Source organism: Triturus cristatus, chromosome 7, assembly GCF_964204655.1.
Source record: "Triturus cristatus chromosome 7, aTriCri1.1, whole genome shotgun sequence".
NCBI classification, from domain to species: Eukaryota; Metazoa; Chordata; class Amphibia; order Caudata; family Salamandridae; genus Triturus; species Triturus cristatus.
Window position 1 is genome coordinate 771,322,754 of NC_140590.1, and position 17,778 is coordinate 771,340,531.

At 43.5% G+C, this 17,778-nt stretch overlaps 1 protein-coding gene across 2 annotated transcripts in view; it reads right to left on the bottom strand.

Annotated features, from left to right (window-relative positions):
• DCXR (dicarbonyl and L-xylulose reductase) overlaps nucleotides 1–1,692 on the bottom strand; it is a 65,957-nt gene extending 64,265 nt beyond the window's left edge. The window contains exon 1 of one of the 2 annotated variants that reach the window (XM_085617560.1): nucleotides 1,552–1,692. In XM_085617560.1, the coding sequence (XP_085473686.1) occupies nucleotides 1,552–1,603 (52 nt within the window). In that variant the 5' untranslated portion in view covers nucleotides 1,604–1,692. Of the gene's footprint in view, nucleotides 1–1,080; nucleotides 1,367–1,551 lie in introns of those variants that run through there. The other variant, XM_085617561.1, reaches the window with a different exon arrangement.
• Between the last annotated feature and the right edge of the window lie 16,086 nt (nucleotides 1,693–17,778).

Sequence of the window (17,778 nt, forward strand, 5' to 3'; positions counted from 1 at the left end):
GCGGGTCTCCTTGAATGAGATTTGTATGGCTGCTATTTGGTTCTCTGAATACACCTTTGATAAACACTACAGAGTTGAGGATGTTGGTTGTGGTGAAAGACCTTTTATTCACAAAGTGCCACATTTAGTCCTAGAAAATGACGGTGTTAAGAATTAAAGGCTTATGAAAGTCAGAAACTTTTGTATGCCTCAAAGGCTTCCTGTTCTGTGTCGTCTGCGGTGAATTCCCCTCCCAAGTGATGATTTTGAAAAGTAGGGCTAAGGATAGTGACGACTACTGGTAAGTAATTAGGGCATTAACCTACATCTTTATAAGTTCAAACAGGTTACATTTGAAAAAAAGTAATGGTTTAACTAAAACGTGAATCAATTCAATGAAGGCTATTGTGACTAGATGGCTGATCTTTAGAAGTGCAACAATAATAACCAGATGAGTCTTTGAAAACTCAACTATAAAATAAAATTCCCCTGACAACTGTGGTGTTCCCTGTTTCCAGAAATACAAGTGCATGCAAAAAATGTCCCATGTCACGTGAGAGTAGTTCATACTGTCAATTATTTTTCCCTTATGTCGTTGTGCTTAATATTTTCATTATAAACACGTAACTACATATTCCTGAATGCAAACAAGAAAAACAAGCATTGGCATAGCCAATAGGTCTCAAGAGCCCTCTCAATAAGTCTCGCCAGACCAGCGCATGCGCTGGGTCAGGTGAGACCTAAAAATGAATTCGGTATAAGGAAGGGTGGGAAGTTCAGGGCCTGCGTCTTTCGGACAGGACAGTATTTTTTGGCAGCGCAGCACTAACCCTATGAGTGGGTCCCTACTAATCCCACAAAACAATAATAGAACAGTGTAAACAATGGAAAAGTGCAATAACTTCAGCAATTGTTTCACTTACTACCGTAATTGCTGCATTGACTACCCTATACTTTCTTCACACTAAGAAAAAAAATGATGACCGCAACATTGCACACATTTTCCATTTGCGATAAAGTGTCACATGTGAAGCGTGCAAGCGTCAAACACTAGCACAATGCAAATGTAGAACTGTCACATATAGCAGCTAAAGTTCGCACCTTGATCCCAGGTCATCATGGTTAATTCGGTCCTGGTTTTCACACAAACGATTAAGCATTTGGAAGTAGTTTCACATTGCCAATGTGTGCTCAACAGCTAAAGTATGTTTACTGCTGACGGCTAAACGATGGGGCCAGACAGTTGACAACTATGAATAATTAACATCCTGAAGTGATGATCACAAGACACGGCGACCCAATACTCTCGCGCCCGCCAGGCACCTCCAATCAAGGTACCCTCACTTCTGAAGAATGTGACCGGAAACATGTAACGCTTCAATAGCATGATTTTCGTCACGTGACCACATTTCAGTATCACGTGCTTATGTTCTTACGGAATCCAATAACGTAAAACTCATTCATCCACGTGACTCTCAACCTAAGCAAAACACCCGGCTAGTCATACGTCTCTCTAGTCCACACCCCCACCCAAAAATCAGTCCCTGTATTCGAAGATGGCCCCCGCCCGACCTTTTCCAGCCCCAGTCACCAAGGCTCTGCGGCCGCTGAAGTTGATCTCCATGGACGCTGCGAGCGCGGGGCAGTCTAGTATCCCAGAGCAGAGGACGGGCTGCAGGACTCAGGAGAGCGGAGCTGCAAACTTATTGAAATGGTGTGAGGCGGAGCTAAACGAAAGGGTGGGGCTACGAGCACGAGACAGAGCCGGACTCACATAGTAGAGGGCAGAGACTGACCCTCAGCGGTCCGCCTCTTAACGGAGAAAATAAGTTACAAACCAAATCAGAGCAACTCATGGGGCAGGTGACTCACTCGGGCTATGGAGAGATAATGGGCACTTTTGCCCAGTGGTGGTCATTTGGGGGAGGGAAGGCAAAACTGGTTGCTGCACTGGGCGCCACCAGCACTAAAGCTGGCCTTGCTGTGACCATTAGGGTGACCAACTGGCATGGGTGCAAATTCAGGACAGTGAGTGTAAAATTTCAGGACTAAAATTCAGGACAAGAGGTCAAAATTCAGGACAAAAGGTAAGTTTTACAGATACATCAGAACAGGTCGCACAATAGTATACAAGTAAGTAAATAGACAACCACATAAGTACAAGTGAAAAGAAGTTTATATTTGGTTGAGAAAAATGTGTGCACTTCATGGTTAGGTCGAGCCTAGCGCAGCGCGCATGAGCTGCTCTATGGGAGGCTTATTGTGAGCGTTCAAAACTTCTCCGTGTGGCTTTCACTCCTCCCACACATTCCATTGGCCTTTGCATGTGTCTTTCAAGAATGAAGGCACAGAAACGGCCAAAGAAGGGTGCATGTCCTACCTCTTCTTGAAATGTTTCTCTCCCCCCCCCCCCCCCCACCCCCCATGGCATTTTGGTCTCAGGAGCGAGCAGCGTCGTGCAGGGTGCAGCTGCATTCCTCCCTCATCGTGGCTCATGTTACTAATTAAACACAGCGCAGTCACTTTCGCGGCTGCGCTTGTTTTACTTTTCTCATCCTAGTTATTTTCCCAACTCGTCCCGGTTTCTTCTTCCCCACTAACACCCTCCCTCACATGCTTTTTTATTTAAATTTTTTTATTTGCCCTTGTTGCTTGTTAGCTCATGCCGCGATTCAGGTATTATTTATTTAAGAAAAATAACGCTATGACTCAGTCAACGCTGTCCGCATCAAAACACTTTTTTTTCCTATTACCCGCCTCCATCCTGGTTCTTCTTCTCCTGTTCCCTCAACCCGTCACTGTTTATTCTTCCCGGCTTACACACACCCTCTCGAGTTCCGTTATTTTTTATTTGCCATGTTGATTCTTTTCCTTGCCACGCACCACTTATTTGTGTCGTGTTGCTGCCCCCCCCCCCCATCGTCTCTCTGCTGCTCATGCTGTCAATAGCAGACCTGTGTTGCACATCTCAATGTAGCCATAAGCTGCTTTTGTGTAGCAAAGGCACTATTGCAGGTGTAAGGAGGCTGCCATTTCCTGGGGCAGAATGCCATGACTGGGGTGCAGGCACGCTGATATCAGTCAGGCAGGGTGCCATCTGGTCCCAAAGCCAAACAGCACGATCCCTCGATCGGCGTGTAAACTTACCTCCTTTGCAGTAGCGTGGGCCACACAGGCACCTTCCACTGGCCAGGACCTTGCGCTCTTCATGGGCCGTATGTTGGGAAAGTTCATTATCTCTCAGTGCTCCACCACTGCTTGCTTACCCCTCTGCCTCCCAGAAACTCACAAACAGTACCCAGAGCGAGGCCCAAGAAACAACCTCTGTCCTTTGTAATGCTGTGTGGCAGCTCAGCCCAAACACCTGCCTATCAAAGGAACATACTTACATACGAGAATCACACGTTCATGTTTGCAGGTCGATAACATGAATACAATGGAACATGATGGCTACAGTTACGGAATGGAAGTGCCTAGATGAGTGTATGGTGTGCGCTATGATATCCTGGTGATTTGTGATGTCTTATTGCATTTCAGATGAAAGGGACAGGGCGGACATGGTGTAAATTCGACCACTAAATACACCTCTAGATATCACCTGCAAATGACTGCATGGTCCTCTCCAATAAGGGTGTGAAGGCATCTGTCTATCTATCTATCCATCTATCCATCCATTCACTATATTCTCTTTTTATCATTCTCACTCTCTTTCTCTGTTGCTCTTACCCTCGCACTCTTTCTCGGGCTCGTGTCCACGTCCATCCGTTGCAGCTGATTACCTAGATTGGTGCAGCGACCCAGTAATGTAACAAGCATTGTCAAAGCCAAAAGGTCTTGCCTATGAGAGCTATAGGCTTTATCAATCTTTTATAGCTCTGCTGTACAGAAGCTCAGATACTTTGCAGTGTGGCTAAAACTCATTTAAAAAAGCACTATGACCCAGTTAGGGCTAATGCACCTTTTTTTTTTAAAGCACTTTAGCACTGGATGCTTCATAGTCCTTTTTTATTATTATTTTTAGCAATGCTGCCATACATCTTGGCTACAAATCATTGCCAAAGTCCACAAGCTCATGCTGTACAGTTTGACCAAAAGGCAACAGAAGAGCCAAAGTCTTAAAGGCAAGACCTATCCGCTTTGCCAATACTTGTTTTTCATTATGCGCGCAGCTTTGAGCAAATGTGCAGGTCTTTTTGTGGTAAGAAAACCGCCCCCCCCCCCACCTTTCCAGCCTCCCAGGGAAACGCCCTATGCCTTGTCCGTCCAGTCCGGCCTGGCTACCACACTCCAATGGTGACCCACCTCTTCAGATAGACCTTCTTCTCATGTGTATTTCATTTCTTTTATAGTGCTACTCATCCCAAGTAAGTAGCACAGGGTGTCGGAGTGCGTTACATCACACACAGATTATATAGAGACAATGACTCATATAAATGTGAAAGTCAATCTATAGGAAATGTACTTAAGATAATGGGGGTTACAAGGTGTAATCATTCTTTCATCCATCATTCAGTCTTTCACCATTCATTCTGTCCTTCCATCTGTGTGCCCATCCATATCACTATTCAACCATTTGCAAACCTATCCATCATCTATCCTGCCAACCATCCATCATTCCACTCATCCATCCCTCCATCCACCCTTTCACTCATCCATCCCTCCATTCATCCTTTCACCTTATCCATCCATACACTTCCACTCATCCATCCATTTACTCATCCATCCAGCCATCTACCCTTTCACCCATCCAGCCATCCTTTCACTTACTCATTCATCCACCCAGTCACTCATACTTCCACCCATTCACCCTTTCAGTCATCCATCCATCCATCCTCCCTTTCTCTCTCTCTTTCATTTAGCCATCCATCCATCCTTCCATCCATCCCTCTACTCATCCATTCATGAATCCATCCATTGACCCTATCACTCATCCATCCTTTCACTCATACATCCATCCTTTCTCTCATCCATCCACCCTTTTACTCCTTCACTCATCCATCCATCCTTTCTTTCATCCATCCATCCACCCTTTCACTCCTTCATTTGTCCATCCATCCTTTCTCTCATCATTCACCCTTTCACTCATCTATCCACCCTTCTTCTGTCCATCAACCCTCCCTTTCACTCACTCATCCAGCCTTACATCCACCCTGTCACTCATCCATCCATCCATCCATTCACCCTTTCACTTATCAATCAATCCATCAGTTCATTCATCCATCCACCCATTCACTCGCCTATCATCCACCTTTTCACTCATCCATCCATCCTTCCACACATCCATCCATCCTTTTACCCGTCCATCTACCCTTCCACCCACACATCCATCTATTTAACTTTTCTCTCATCCATCCATCCATCCTTCCACTCACTCATCCGTCCATCCTTTCTCTCATTATCCATCTATTCACCCTTTCATCATCCATTCACCCTTTCAATAATCCATCCAGCAATCCACCCACCCGTCCCTTCACTTACACACCTTTTCGCATTAATTATGAGCTGAGCATTTGTCTGCTGAGTTGATTTCACTATGCCCCTGTACATAGACAATCTGAAAAAGTGGAAGTCATGAGTCATGCATGATGCACAGTGTGACATGGTGATGTTTCCAGGGCTTTAAGTGGGATGAGAAAACTGGGGGTTCTCTCCAAAGGGGGTGTTTGATGTAATTAAGGGCATGGCTTAAAACACCTAAGCTAAACATCTGTGCTTAGCATAGTGTGCCGCCCGACTGGTAATTTGTTGCTTCTGTCATTGCATCCAGATATATAACACAACAAGTAGTGTTACACCTACAAGCCAGAACTATTGGCTTTGTCAATGGTTGCTAGATGCATAAAATTTAAAAAATCAGCAACCATGGCTTTGTTGAATATAACATTGAAAATGCGTCAGTTTTAAAATTATGAGACAGTGAAAGACCCATAACCCTTTTTTAAAAAAAAACTTGTTTCACTACCTTTTCATGACTCACCTAGCAGCATGGACGTTTTTTGTTCATTTCTTCCACCTTACTGAATGTCCTGCCCTAGACCTAGCAGGAGGAGGCCCACCACATGCAGTAAGAGCCCAGACTGGCCCATTGTCATTTTGTGAGTGGCAATCAGCCACAGATAAAATGACAATTGGCGGGGTGGGGCTGCTCTTGTGCGAGGAGGCCCCATTAGGGAGCTGAGGCCAAAATTACAGACAAAAGGCGTCCGTAAAAGGGAACATCATGGACAACGGACGTGCGATCCAAATTACGAACGGTCCGTGAAATTTACGGACGGTTGGTCGCCCTAGTGACCATTAGTGTCTTCTTTTCCTCTGAGCTTTCAGTTTTACCCCTGTGTACTCTCTGATTGGGCTGTTTTTGCCTGCCCTCTCTGTCCTAAGCTCCCCGTCCATCTTCTCTGCCCCGAGCGTGCAGTCTGTCTCACAACTCCTCACTTCTTTCATAGAGGTAGGTAAAGCCTCCATGGCTTCTCTTAACCTCCAATAACAAGCATTGTCGGAGCCAATAGATCTTGCCTTTAACAGGCGAGTGCTGAGCTATTAGCGTTGTTAGTGCTTTTTATTTTACTGCTCTAAAATGGCAGTCTGCCTTGTTGGAATTATAGAATAAAAAAGCATTGGCAAAGGGAGAGAGTGTCGTTTAACGGGCTGAGCGGCTGACTTTGAAGCTGAGGAACCAGGTTCGAGTCTGGCGGGAGGCTCAATCTTCCTGTAATTCTGTACAAATCACTAAATCTATCTGTGCCTAAAAAAAATTAATGTGTTGGTCTGTACTGCAACTGGTGCTTATGTAAAGCGCTCCGATACCTTCGGGTCGAGTTTGCCCTATATAAAACAGCCAGTCGGCCTTTTGGCTTTGGCAATTCTTATTTCTGTCTGTCATGTTTATTTTGAAATGTTATTGTTGGGGTATTGGACCCTCAGCAATAAAAATAAAAACACTGGCTATAGGCATAAATCTTTTATGGATCTAAAAAAAAAACAATATATACAAATATGAGAGTGATCCCTTTCTAGCCAAGAGCTAGGGTACAATCATCAGTTTTTGAAAAAACAACACACAATACTATGGTGACCAGAATACCAGTATTGTAAAGCCAAAAACCGGGACATTTCACAAAAAGACAAGGACTAAAAATGTACTTTAACCAAGGGGACAGAATGACATGGCTCAGAAGCATAGAATTATAGAAGAAGCAGTAAACATAAATAAAATGCAATTTTTAAAGCCAGTATCATGCCTGTTAATTAAATTACTCGCTTATAACAGCTAACTATCTCTGCTTTGGAAAACATACAAAGGCACCTCTCACCGTTTCCAGGCGACCCTCTCTAAAAACCGGGACATGAGCTAAATTTACTGAAATCTGCTGGGACAGCTGGTAAAGAAAACAGGACTGTCCTGGCAAATCTGGGCCGTCTGGTTACCCTACACATTACCATAGAAGTACCTGGCACCGAAGGGAACTACTTTGTGAGTGGCGTGATCGTTATGAAAGAGCAGCATGGGTCAACTCAAAGTCAGCCAATGGCTAAAGTGGGCTAGTCCATTGTCCCATCATGCTTGCTGGAATGAGTGGAAGCAAATGTGAATCACACAACAATAGACTAATGGACGAAGTCTGGCTGAAAACCCTTATAAATAACTAGGTTATAGGCATACATTTTGTAAAATCGAAAGGTCTGGGTCAACACCAAACCTACAAAAGTCAATCCGTCCGATGGCTGCCTGCTTCTTGCCTTTGCTGATGCTTTTATTTTTGTAATGTGAATCTTTATTGCAATTAGATATAGCGGGTTGAAAGATAAATAGAGAGGCATGCAAAGCAAGGTTGAAAGGGTTGTATATATAGATAACAGATGGAAGGTTGCATAGATAGAGATGGTTACATAGACAGATAAAGTTGCATACATAAAAAGGGTTGGTTAGATGGACAAAGTTAGATTTATTTCCAAAGATAACCATACATGGGTTTGCAGATATTGATAGAATTACATAGATCGGCATAGACATATTAGCTAGATAGACTTGGTTGCAAAGATTGACAACTAGATAGACCTGTTGATAGGTTGACAAAAGGGTAAATAGCAAGACAGCTAGGTAGGTGGGTAGATAGACAGGTAGTTAGGTACACCGCCAGATAGGATGGGTTGCAAAGATAGATAATGAATTTGGAATAAACAGCACAGCTTCAGTTATTAACATAATAGTTAAATATCTATATAAGCATGGCATGCAAGAGCAGTGAAAGCAAATTAGAAAGCTATACAACTGGGGCATACAGACAAAATTGATTTATTTGTATAACAGTAGTTCTCAATTAAAACATATCAGCATGACATACAGCTGTGTAGGTATAAATGCACTTCATTATGTGTGTACTAAAAAGACGATAACTCTATAAAAAACAGTTTCAAATAGACAATTGGATATGAAACACGAACTGTATTTAACTATCTTGTGTGCGGACGTGCTCCTTATAAAAGAGCAAAATGCAGTCACTCAAAATGAAGTCAGCCAATAGCTGAAGTGGGCTGGCAATTTGCCCCATGCTGTAGAGGGTGGAAGCAAAATGTGAATTAAAAAGGCATATTAAACATATAATTTTAGAAAAATCAAAAGGTATTGGCTAAACAACAGACCTAAAAAGCCAAAATAACTGCTTCGTAGTCACGACACATGCCCCTATGCGAAAACACAGTGGCCATATTTGAACTACTTCATTCCAACGTGGCAGCATATGTTAGCATGTATTGTGATGTGTCTGCATAACCTGTTTCTAGACGGACTAGCGAGCATTTCTTTCACGTTTTTACTGTTCTGTTTCTGCTGACAGTTTCTGTCGAACGGTGAAAGAAAACTTCAGAATTACCTTGTGTGGGAGCAGAAAAATGTAAATGAGTGGGCCAGTAGCACTTCGCAGCTGGCAGGCCACCACAAAGAAAAAAAAAATGCTAACATCCTATCAAGCTCCGTTTCTTAAAGCATTCTTTGCCTTCGTTAACTTATATTGAATTGCTTATCAGGTATACACATTGTTTATTATTTCTTTATGCAAATAAAGACGTTTCTAAAAGCATGCAAAACATGGCTGCGGTCATGTAAAGGCCGCTATGCGTCCTTTGAAGTGGCGGCCTGTGTGTCACATGAGAACTCTGCAGCATAAGATGGATGTGCACTCTTCATTCATTAAATCATTTGCTTCTTTGCATTCACAAACAAGCCGATTGGCATTCACGGTTTAGATATTAAAACATACTTTGAGTGCCTATATTCAATGTATATACAGGCTTGTTGGTCTCTCAGCTGTAACTAAAATCGATGCAGGGGTAGACTTTGGCTGCAAAGTCACTGCCTCTGACATCACTTTGTGCAGTGTCACTCCTCCATAAGTCCATGTACGATATCTTGTAATGAGTCCCCTGCTTATTGTTTTGTTTGGAACTTGTGCCATGGCAAATGTGTGTGTTATATGTATGTACACTTCAAGGACTAATGTTTGTCGATTATCTAATACCGTTATTGATCTCAAATTTGCACTACAAGTATACAATTAAGCATCCCCAGAAAAGGATGAAGTCGCTTCAGTATTTAGCAGGACAAGTCAGTTGAATCACGCATCTGCCGTAGAATTCTGTTTGCAACCATAAATGATTGTATTTCCAGTTAGACCATCTCAACTAATCACCTCTCTGAAGCTGAAAAATAAGTTCCATCTAGTCACATAAACATAACACCTCATATTTATAAGTTTGTTGGACCCATGTTAACTGTTATTGTGTTGTATTTGTTATAAATGTCTTTAAGGTTAGCTTCCCTAGATTTTTGCAGTTCAGAAAGTGAAATGCTGTAAATGATTAACTTCTAGTATGTGCTGCATCAGCAAAGTGTGGAGGCCTGTGACTAGGTTGTTTACACACATTTGCTGAAGCCTGCACACGTGCTATCTAGTAAGCCACGAGAACAGGAAAGGCTTTGCCAGACACCAGGAGAAGTTAATGCTGAAAATAAAACAACCTAATTCGGGGGTTGGGGGCAGCAGATAGTAAAGAAAGATAATAAAAAGGAGGTAGTCAGTCAAAGTTTTGGGCGGCAGGAAAAAGAAATAGCATATGGAAAAATAAAAAGTCAGGTAGGAGAGTGAATTCACAGCTGATGTAGATTTGGAGACACCAAGTGAGGTGCAGCAGAGATGGCCAGCAACAATTAGGGTCAACAAAAAGAGAGAAGCGAAGGTACACTGCGAAGTATACCCATATCGAGGGCCAGAAAGAAAGAGAAGTAAACGTTAGGTGACACAAGGAAACAGTGAGTGAGAAGAATATAAAAACATGGGGGGATTGACAAAAAGACATAGGAAAAAAAGCAATGGTACGCTCGAGTTGGAGAGAAACGGGAAAGCAAGAATAAACAGTAATTTCACTGTAAAAAGCATAGCGAAGGGTTGTGTGGGGCAAGTGGGAGCTCGATACATGTGGGTGTGGGAAAGAGGGTCAAGACTGGCCTAACAAAGACAAAAGAGGAAAGCGCTGCGCGTGCAAGGGTGCCAATTGTGCACCAGCGCAGGGGTAAGCACAGGGTTCCCAGGATCACTTTCAGGTCAACTCGGTTCCAATTTCTAAAGGTACTTCTTAAGTGGTGTGTGTGTTTCAACAGTGATAAAATGTTCAGTTTAAAACTAATTGTGTAATGATCTGACCATAGGCATGGTTGAATAACCAGGTCATTCAGAGTGCTGGAACAATGTGTCCTGCTACAACTTAACCAACACTTGGACTAATTCAACTCCCACAACACATTCCAATCAGGATTCAGAAAAGGCTGCAGCACTGAAACCGCTATGCTCAATATATCAGATGACATTCACAGAACCTTAGATGAGGGTGACTCCTGCCTCCTAATCTTACTCGATTTATATGCGGCATTTGATACTGTAAATTACCCAACTTTATTCAAGACACTTGAGAACCATACTTTTATCAATGGCACAGTCTTGAGATTGTTCACATCCTATCTGCAGTACCGCTCGCAACAAAATAAAAAATCAACAACTGTCTCTTGAAGCCTGCACCAGTTCCACAAGGTATTCCTCAAGGCTCAATACTCTCCCCAGTCCTCTTTAATCTCTTCAGTGAATTATTTTGAACCAAGCAGGAGTCAAATATCACTCATATGCCGAGAACACTCAACTCTACTACAAAATCAAATCACCCAGTGACATTGGTCATCTGAATTCCACACTAAGGGCCTGATTCACAGAACTAATCTGAGACAAAATCCTAAACTTACTACTTTTGGTATTCACAGAAGGCATTTAGTAGTAGTAATGTTAGGATTTTTGTCTTAAGTCTGTCTTAAATCAAATTTAAGACAAAATCCTAACTTTACTACTACTATATGCCTTCTGTGAATACGTAAAGTAGCACGTTTAGGATTTTGTCTCAGATTAGTTCTGTGAATCGGCCCCTTAGTTAGATACAAACTTGGCTAAACAACAATCACTTAAATCTCAACCCCTAAAAAACTGAACAAGTACTCTTCTCCCCTAAAAATAAACCCTTACCAAGAACAGCTCAAGAATCTGGATGCTTTAAACTGTCCTCTCCCAATATCAAACTCCGTAAAATCCTTCGGTATCACCCTGGACATAAACATGTCAATGAAGGAGCACATCAACAACTGTGCCAAAGGGGCGCTCTAACACTGAAATATCTTAAGAAAATCAAACCATTCATTCTACCTGACGATCTTAAAACAGTAGTACAATCACTAGTCCTTTTGAAACTCGACTACGGCAACGCCATCATCACAGGAACTTTGAAAAGTAGCCTCGCCCCTTAAGAGCAGTCCTCAATGCAGCTGACAGGCACCGCACAGGTACGAAACAGTTTGATCACATCCCATTGAAGGTAGACGTTTCTTCAAGACATGCATGTATCACTCACAAAGCCCTTCATACAAAAAAAAACAAATACCGTGAAACCAAACTTTCGAGAGCAGGAAGAGGCCAGACTGAGAAGCTCCAACTCTATTCTTCTCATACCTTCTAATCTGAAGAAGAAAGCCTCCCAGACATGCTCCTTCTCAGACAATGCTCCTAATATCTAGTACTCGCCCTACAAAGATCTCTGCTGCATCCCCTCTTTCTCCTGCTTCAAACGGGATCTCAAATGTGTGTTTCTTTGAGCTTCGAATACCTATCTGCCTGCACCCGGTACCATGCAGCGCGCAATGAAAGGACCAATGGCAGAGCACAAGTGTAATCATAGTAGGAAGATGAGGTTTGGGATGAGCCTAAGGAGGGCTACATGATGCCTTTTGCAGGAATGTCACAGGCATACACTCTACTACTGGGGCAATTCCTGACTCATTGCACTGACCAAGTTGCTGCACTCACGTGGGATGGAGGGTGGGATGTTGCAACCAAAGGATGCGCACATGCAAACCCTTGGGACAATGAGCAATGGTGGACATTTGATTATATCACAAATAGTGAAATGATTGAGATAACAAGGTGCTATAAGAAATGGACACTTGGAGTTTGTGACGGTTGAAATCACCCAAAGAACAAGCAATAACATGGGTGTATGTAAACACACATCACCTGGGGTTACGTAATGATGGATGCAGATATTAATGATTGCATTATGGCTATCTTCTTATGTTTTTCTTTTTTTCAGATTGAGAAGGAACAAGATCCTTAAGATTTAAGATAAGAGTATCTTTTATAACAATTAAAAGAAAGGAGCAGCTATCTGCCCTTGGTAGAGTACTGTAGCAGAGCGAGAATCTTCTTTCTGCGATACCAGGGAGGGAACATATATATACATATAGCCATGAAGAAAGCCTAGGACCTTTTATAGGCCATTAATAAGGCTGAAACATGTTGGCACTAGGGTCTTAGGACCAATAAAATATCCAATTGACCCTTGATATATGCTATTTAATTTTAATATCCTATGCTGCTCCAAAAATAAAGGGATACTGGGAACAGCCGGAGGAGTTTTAATTTATTAGACCCCCCTGGCCAGATCCAACACGCGCTCCCTGAAATACGGTGTACCCCACCCTGTCTTTTAGGGGACAGGGTGACCCGATAATGAAGCACGACACCACTAGGGTGTGTGAGGGTAATTAAAACAAAAAGGATTTTTGTCCTTTCCCACCTCCTAGTAGGCTAGATCTAGGTCACTTCATCAAACATTAGCCCAGGGTACTTATGGTTATCTCAACATACGGTGAGGTACTTCTTTGTGATTATAAGTATATTTGGGGAGGACATACTCTCACTGGAGAATTTCTCTCTGCCCTTTTTGTGTGATGTTTTTCAGGACATTTGATTACACTGGCTTACACAGCCACAAGGACTGCAAAATCCAAACATTTTGGCCTCCTTGATGGCTAAATAGGACAACGACGTAGGCGAAGTACTCACTGATTCAGACTGGAACCAAGCCCTACAGCTGGTACGCCACAGCCCGATTAATACTCATCTCTCAATTTCACACAATTCTTTTTTATACACAAAACATACTTGACTTCTGCACAGCTACAGGTAATGTATCCTTCACAACTCTGACGTGTCCCAGGTGTGACTAAGAGGGATCTGCATTTTTTCAAATGATGTGGTCTAAAGGGGTGCTCGAGCACTGGTGGGAGGAAGTCACTAACTACTTAATGGAGTGAATGGGGAAGAAGGATGTAGGTTCACCACAGATTTGTCTATTAGGTCTCATGACCAGAACCAAAAGGTAACAGATTAAACACTGAGTTTATAGACCTGACCCTCTCCCTTTTAAATGCCAGATAGCTATGGACTAGAGATCACCTAGGGCTCCAGAGTTGGAGAAATGGAAGGCATACCTATATAGATTTGCAAGAGCCAAGCTGGATGCATATTTTAGATGTCAGGCATACACAAAACCCAAATGGAAGTTTAATTGAGACCACTACTTAGGACTCTAACCCTCAAGTTTGAGAGCAAACCGACCTTGAGAGGACGGATTCTACAGACATTTATATTAAGGCTCACCCACTTGCACAATGAGTAGCATAAGGACACAGCTTTTGTAAATGGTCTTTCTAATTCTGTGTTGAGCGGTCATGAATTTCGACTCATGCCAAATGTTCCACAAATATCTCAGACCATAACGTGTGTTAGCTGGATGCCGTCAGAGGCGAATAGGAGCCAGGTTGCGGCAGGGGAGGAAGGTAGTTTGACAAGTTGCTATGTGTCACTGTGCTCTGTAGGTGTGCAGTAGTAACTTAACACAGTTCACTGTCTAAATCATAATCTGGAATGATGTATCGTTGTTGGACTTGTCTTTGCTACAGGGTCATCCCCAAACCTTTTGCCTTCACTACTCCTTTTTTTTGCTGAATTCGTTTTTGTTGGCCGTAGTACACTGTGCACGTTACCACTGCTAACGAGTGCTAAAAGTGATGGGCTCTCACCTTAAAACATGGCAGAATTGGCTTAGACTCAATAGACCTATTTAATTTACTTGTAAGTCCCTAGTAAAGTGGCACTACATGTGCCCACCACCTGTAAATCTAATGCTGCTAGTGGGACTGCAGCATTGATTGACCACCGACTTAAGTAGCCCTGTAAGCAGCCTGTGTGTGTGTGCATTTGTAAACTGCCATTTCGACCTGGCAAAGTAAACCTTTTTACCAGACCCAACTCGTCCTTTTTAATACATATAAGTCACCCCTAGGGTAGGCCCTGGACAGCCCAGCGGGCAGGGTGCAATGTATTTAAAGAGTAGGACATGTACTTTTAAGTCTCACATGTCCTGGTAGTGAAAAACTCTTACATTTGTTTTTTCTCTACTGCAAGGCCAATCCCTCAAATAGGATAACATTTGAGCCTTCATATTACACTTTATAAGTGCAATTTCCAAATGGGAAGAAACAACCAGTTAATGCATCTTGTCTCTGGAAACACAATTTTAAATCATAACAAGGTGAAGTTGGATTTTTAAATTGCAATTCTGAAACTACACCTAGTGCACAAGCTAGACTTGATCCAGAGTGACCCGTCACATGCCCCAAATGCCATGCTGATTTTTCACACCGGACATGGACATGTAGCCATGTAGGGGGGTTCTAGTGGGCCATTTGTCCTCAGCTTTCCTTAATTGATAGGGCCCAAACTTGTTCCTGTACCCCTCCTGGGTTACGTCAAAGACATACCAAAGGGAGTCCATAAGTTCAATGCTATTGATTTACTACTGGCCTAACAAGAGGTTGCACTTCATTAGGTCAGTCAACGCTGCCCAACTGTTGCTGTCTGGTTGAGCAATACAATATATTGTGATACCACCAGAGAATTTTATGCAACGTTACAGCCCCCTTCTGCCTTGCCTAAAGATATCTGGCAGCCACTCAGGAAGATTTGCTGTCCCTGGAGCCCATGGAACCAGACCAACCTGTGTTGCACTGTAACTATGTATGTGCCCTGGCTGTATCCCACTATATATCTGCTGTACCTGTCCTCACCCATTCTAAGGTTGCCACCCCTCCCCCCCCACCACTACCCCCTCTACTTCTTTGATTCATTACTGTGGGTGTGCTGTGTTTATGGCCACTGCTGGCCCTTCTCAATCTATATCTGCATTGTGATTACTCTTTAATGTAACCCACAATGTGGGTTGTTTATGTTTATGATTTTGTGGCTTAACAAAAATAATAAAGTTTAAAACAAAAGTTGCAATTCTGGGAATTGCACTTTTAGAAAAATGGTATTTCTTGCCTAAGCCAATTATTATCTGTAGCCTGTCTCTGGTCACATTGCTGGGTGTACCGGACAGCTGAACTTTGTTTATATACCTCCTAGACAGCCACACACAATAGAGAGCTTAGGTGTGCTAGACAGGCCATCACTGGCAGAATGGGAGGAAGGAGTTGGGCACAGCCTCACTTACATTTGAATAGGCTGTGTCCTGTCTCAAAATATAGGGCTGCACAGCCCCTTTAGTTAGTCTGGAGCCAGGATAGGGAAGGCATGATGCCTGGGGACTTTAAAAGTTAACCTCTAGTAGCTTCTCCCCCACTTCAAAGGCACATCTGGGTATAAATACTGTAACCTCAGACACCATTTCAATACACTTCTGGAACTGTGGATACTCGTTGAGGAAGAAGGACTGATGTCCTGTTAAAAGGACTAAAAAAACACGAGTTCTTTTTTTTTTTTTTTATTTTTTTTTTTAAACCTTTATTCGTGCATATTAAAAGAACAAATACGGGCCTACAACCTTCAGGCTGGCCACGGTACGATTAAGCACTGATACAAACATTACGGCCCCTGTGCTGCAACGGTCAAGATTAGCAACGATTTATGAATCATACACTGGAGAGATCCTTGACCCCAGGGAAAGGAGAAGTGAAGGTTAATTTTAAAGTTTTCAAAATAATTTTATCAGGGAAAAAATCAGTGAAGAATAAGAACCAAGGAGATTCGAGTCCGCACGATATCTTCACCACACGGGAGAGCAGCAGCATCATTAAAACAGCAATGGAAGTAAAATCTCAGGCAGTGAGGCAATGCAGTTATATAACAGGATAGTCACATGAGCAATTACGCACCCCTCCAGTGCCGCCCCCACTCAGTCAACCCCACACCCGGACCCAGAATCGAAACAAGTATAGCGCAGAAACATACAAAGAAAAAAAGGCCCATAGAACTAATTTAGAAACAGTAAATTACCCCCCCACCCTACACCAATGCGGAGGCTACGGCCTGCCCCCCCCCCCAGCATAGTCCCTGTCGCCCAATAAACCCGAAATATAGACAAGAAAGAGAGTAAGAATAGAGTAAAGAAAGATAAGAAAACAGTACACCTGTGATAAAGGGGGCGAGAAAAGAATAGGACTATTCTAATCTAAACTCCCAAAAAGAAGAAAGCGGGGAGGAGTCTGCGTATCATCAGAGCGCCCTAAACCATCGGCCATCTATTGCTTCCACACCCTGAGAACCCACTACACCAAAAGCGGTCGTGTGAAAATGAATTTGTCACAACAATTTAAATGAAGGAAGACAGATCGCGACGAGTGCGCACAAAGTATACATACAGTTCCAGTCCCAGTCCAGCCCATCCGTGAAACCATGGCGATATAAATCAGTCTAGCCCTGGCCCGATCGCGGGCTTGAGATTAAGCCAGCCCCTACATGAAGGCCCCGCACCCCGTGCAGACAAAGACAATATGGCCGCTTAGGAGAAGATGGTGAAGTAGAATCACAAAATGGCCGCCGACCATCTGTAGAGGTCCCTTTGTGCACCACATAAAGTCCAGACATGGCATGTAGAGTACAGGAGTTCCACAGAAAAGAAGCAGTAGGCCACCGTGAACGATTCCTAGAGGATGTTAGGTGTTGCTCAGCTGGATACTCTTGCAGACGCGGTGAGGCAGGCAACAATGAAGCAGGCAGCAATGAACGGGGAAACAAAGTATCCGCTGTTGAGCTGGAGAGCAATTGATCCTGGGTGCCGGGAAAGCCAGGTGCAGGCACCAGTGTAGCACGATCACACACAGCCGTTGCGTCCCCGCAAGAGGACAAAAGCACTGGCAGACCCACGCCGTGTTGATGACAAACGGAGCGCTCACGGCCCGCAGCCGACAGCATGGAGTCAAACTGCTCACTCAGCGCCTGAAAGCGAGCACACATTTGTAGACGAAGGTCCCGCAGGACGGCCAGAACGGAGCCGCATGTCAGCGGAAGCTGCACCCCCACATCGGCAGCAATCCGGGACGGCACTGTGGAGCTGGTGTCTGGTGGAGGGAGGGCGAAGCGGGCA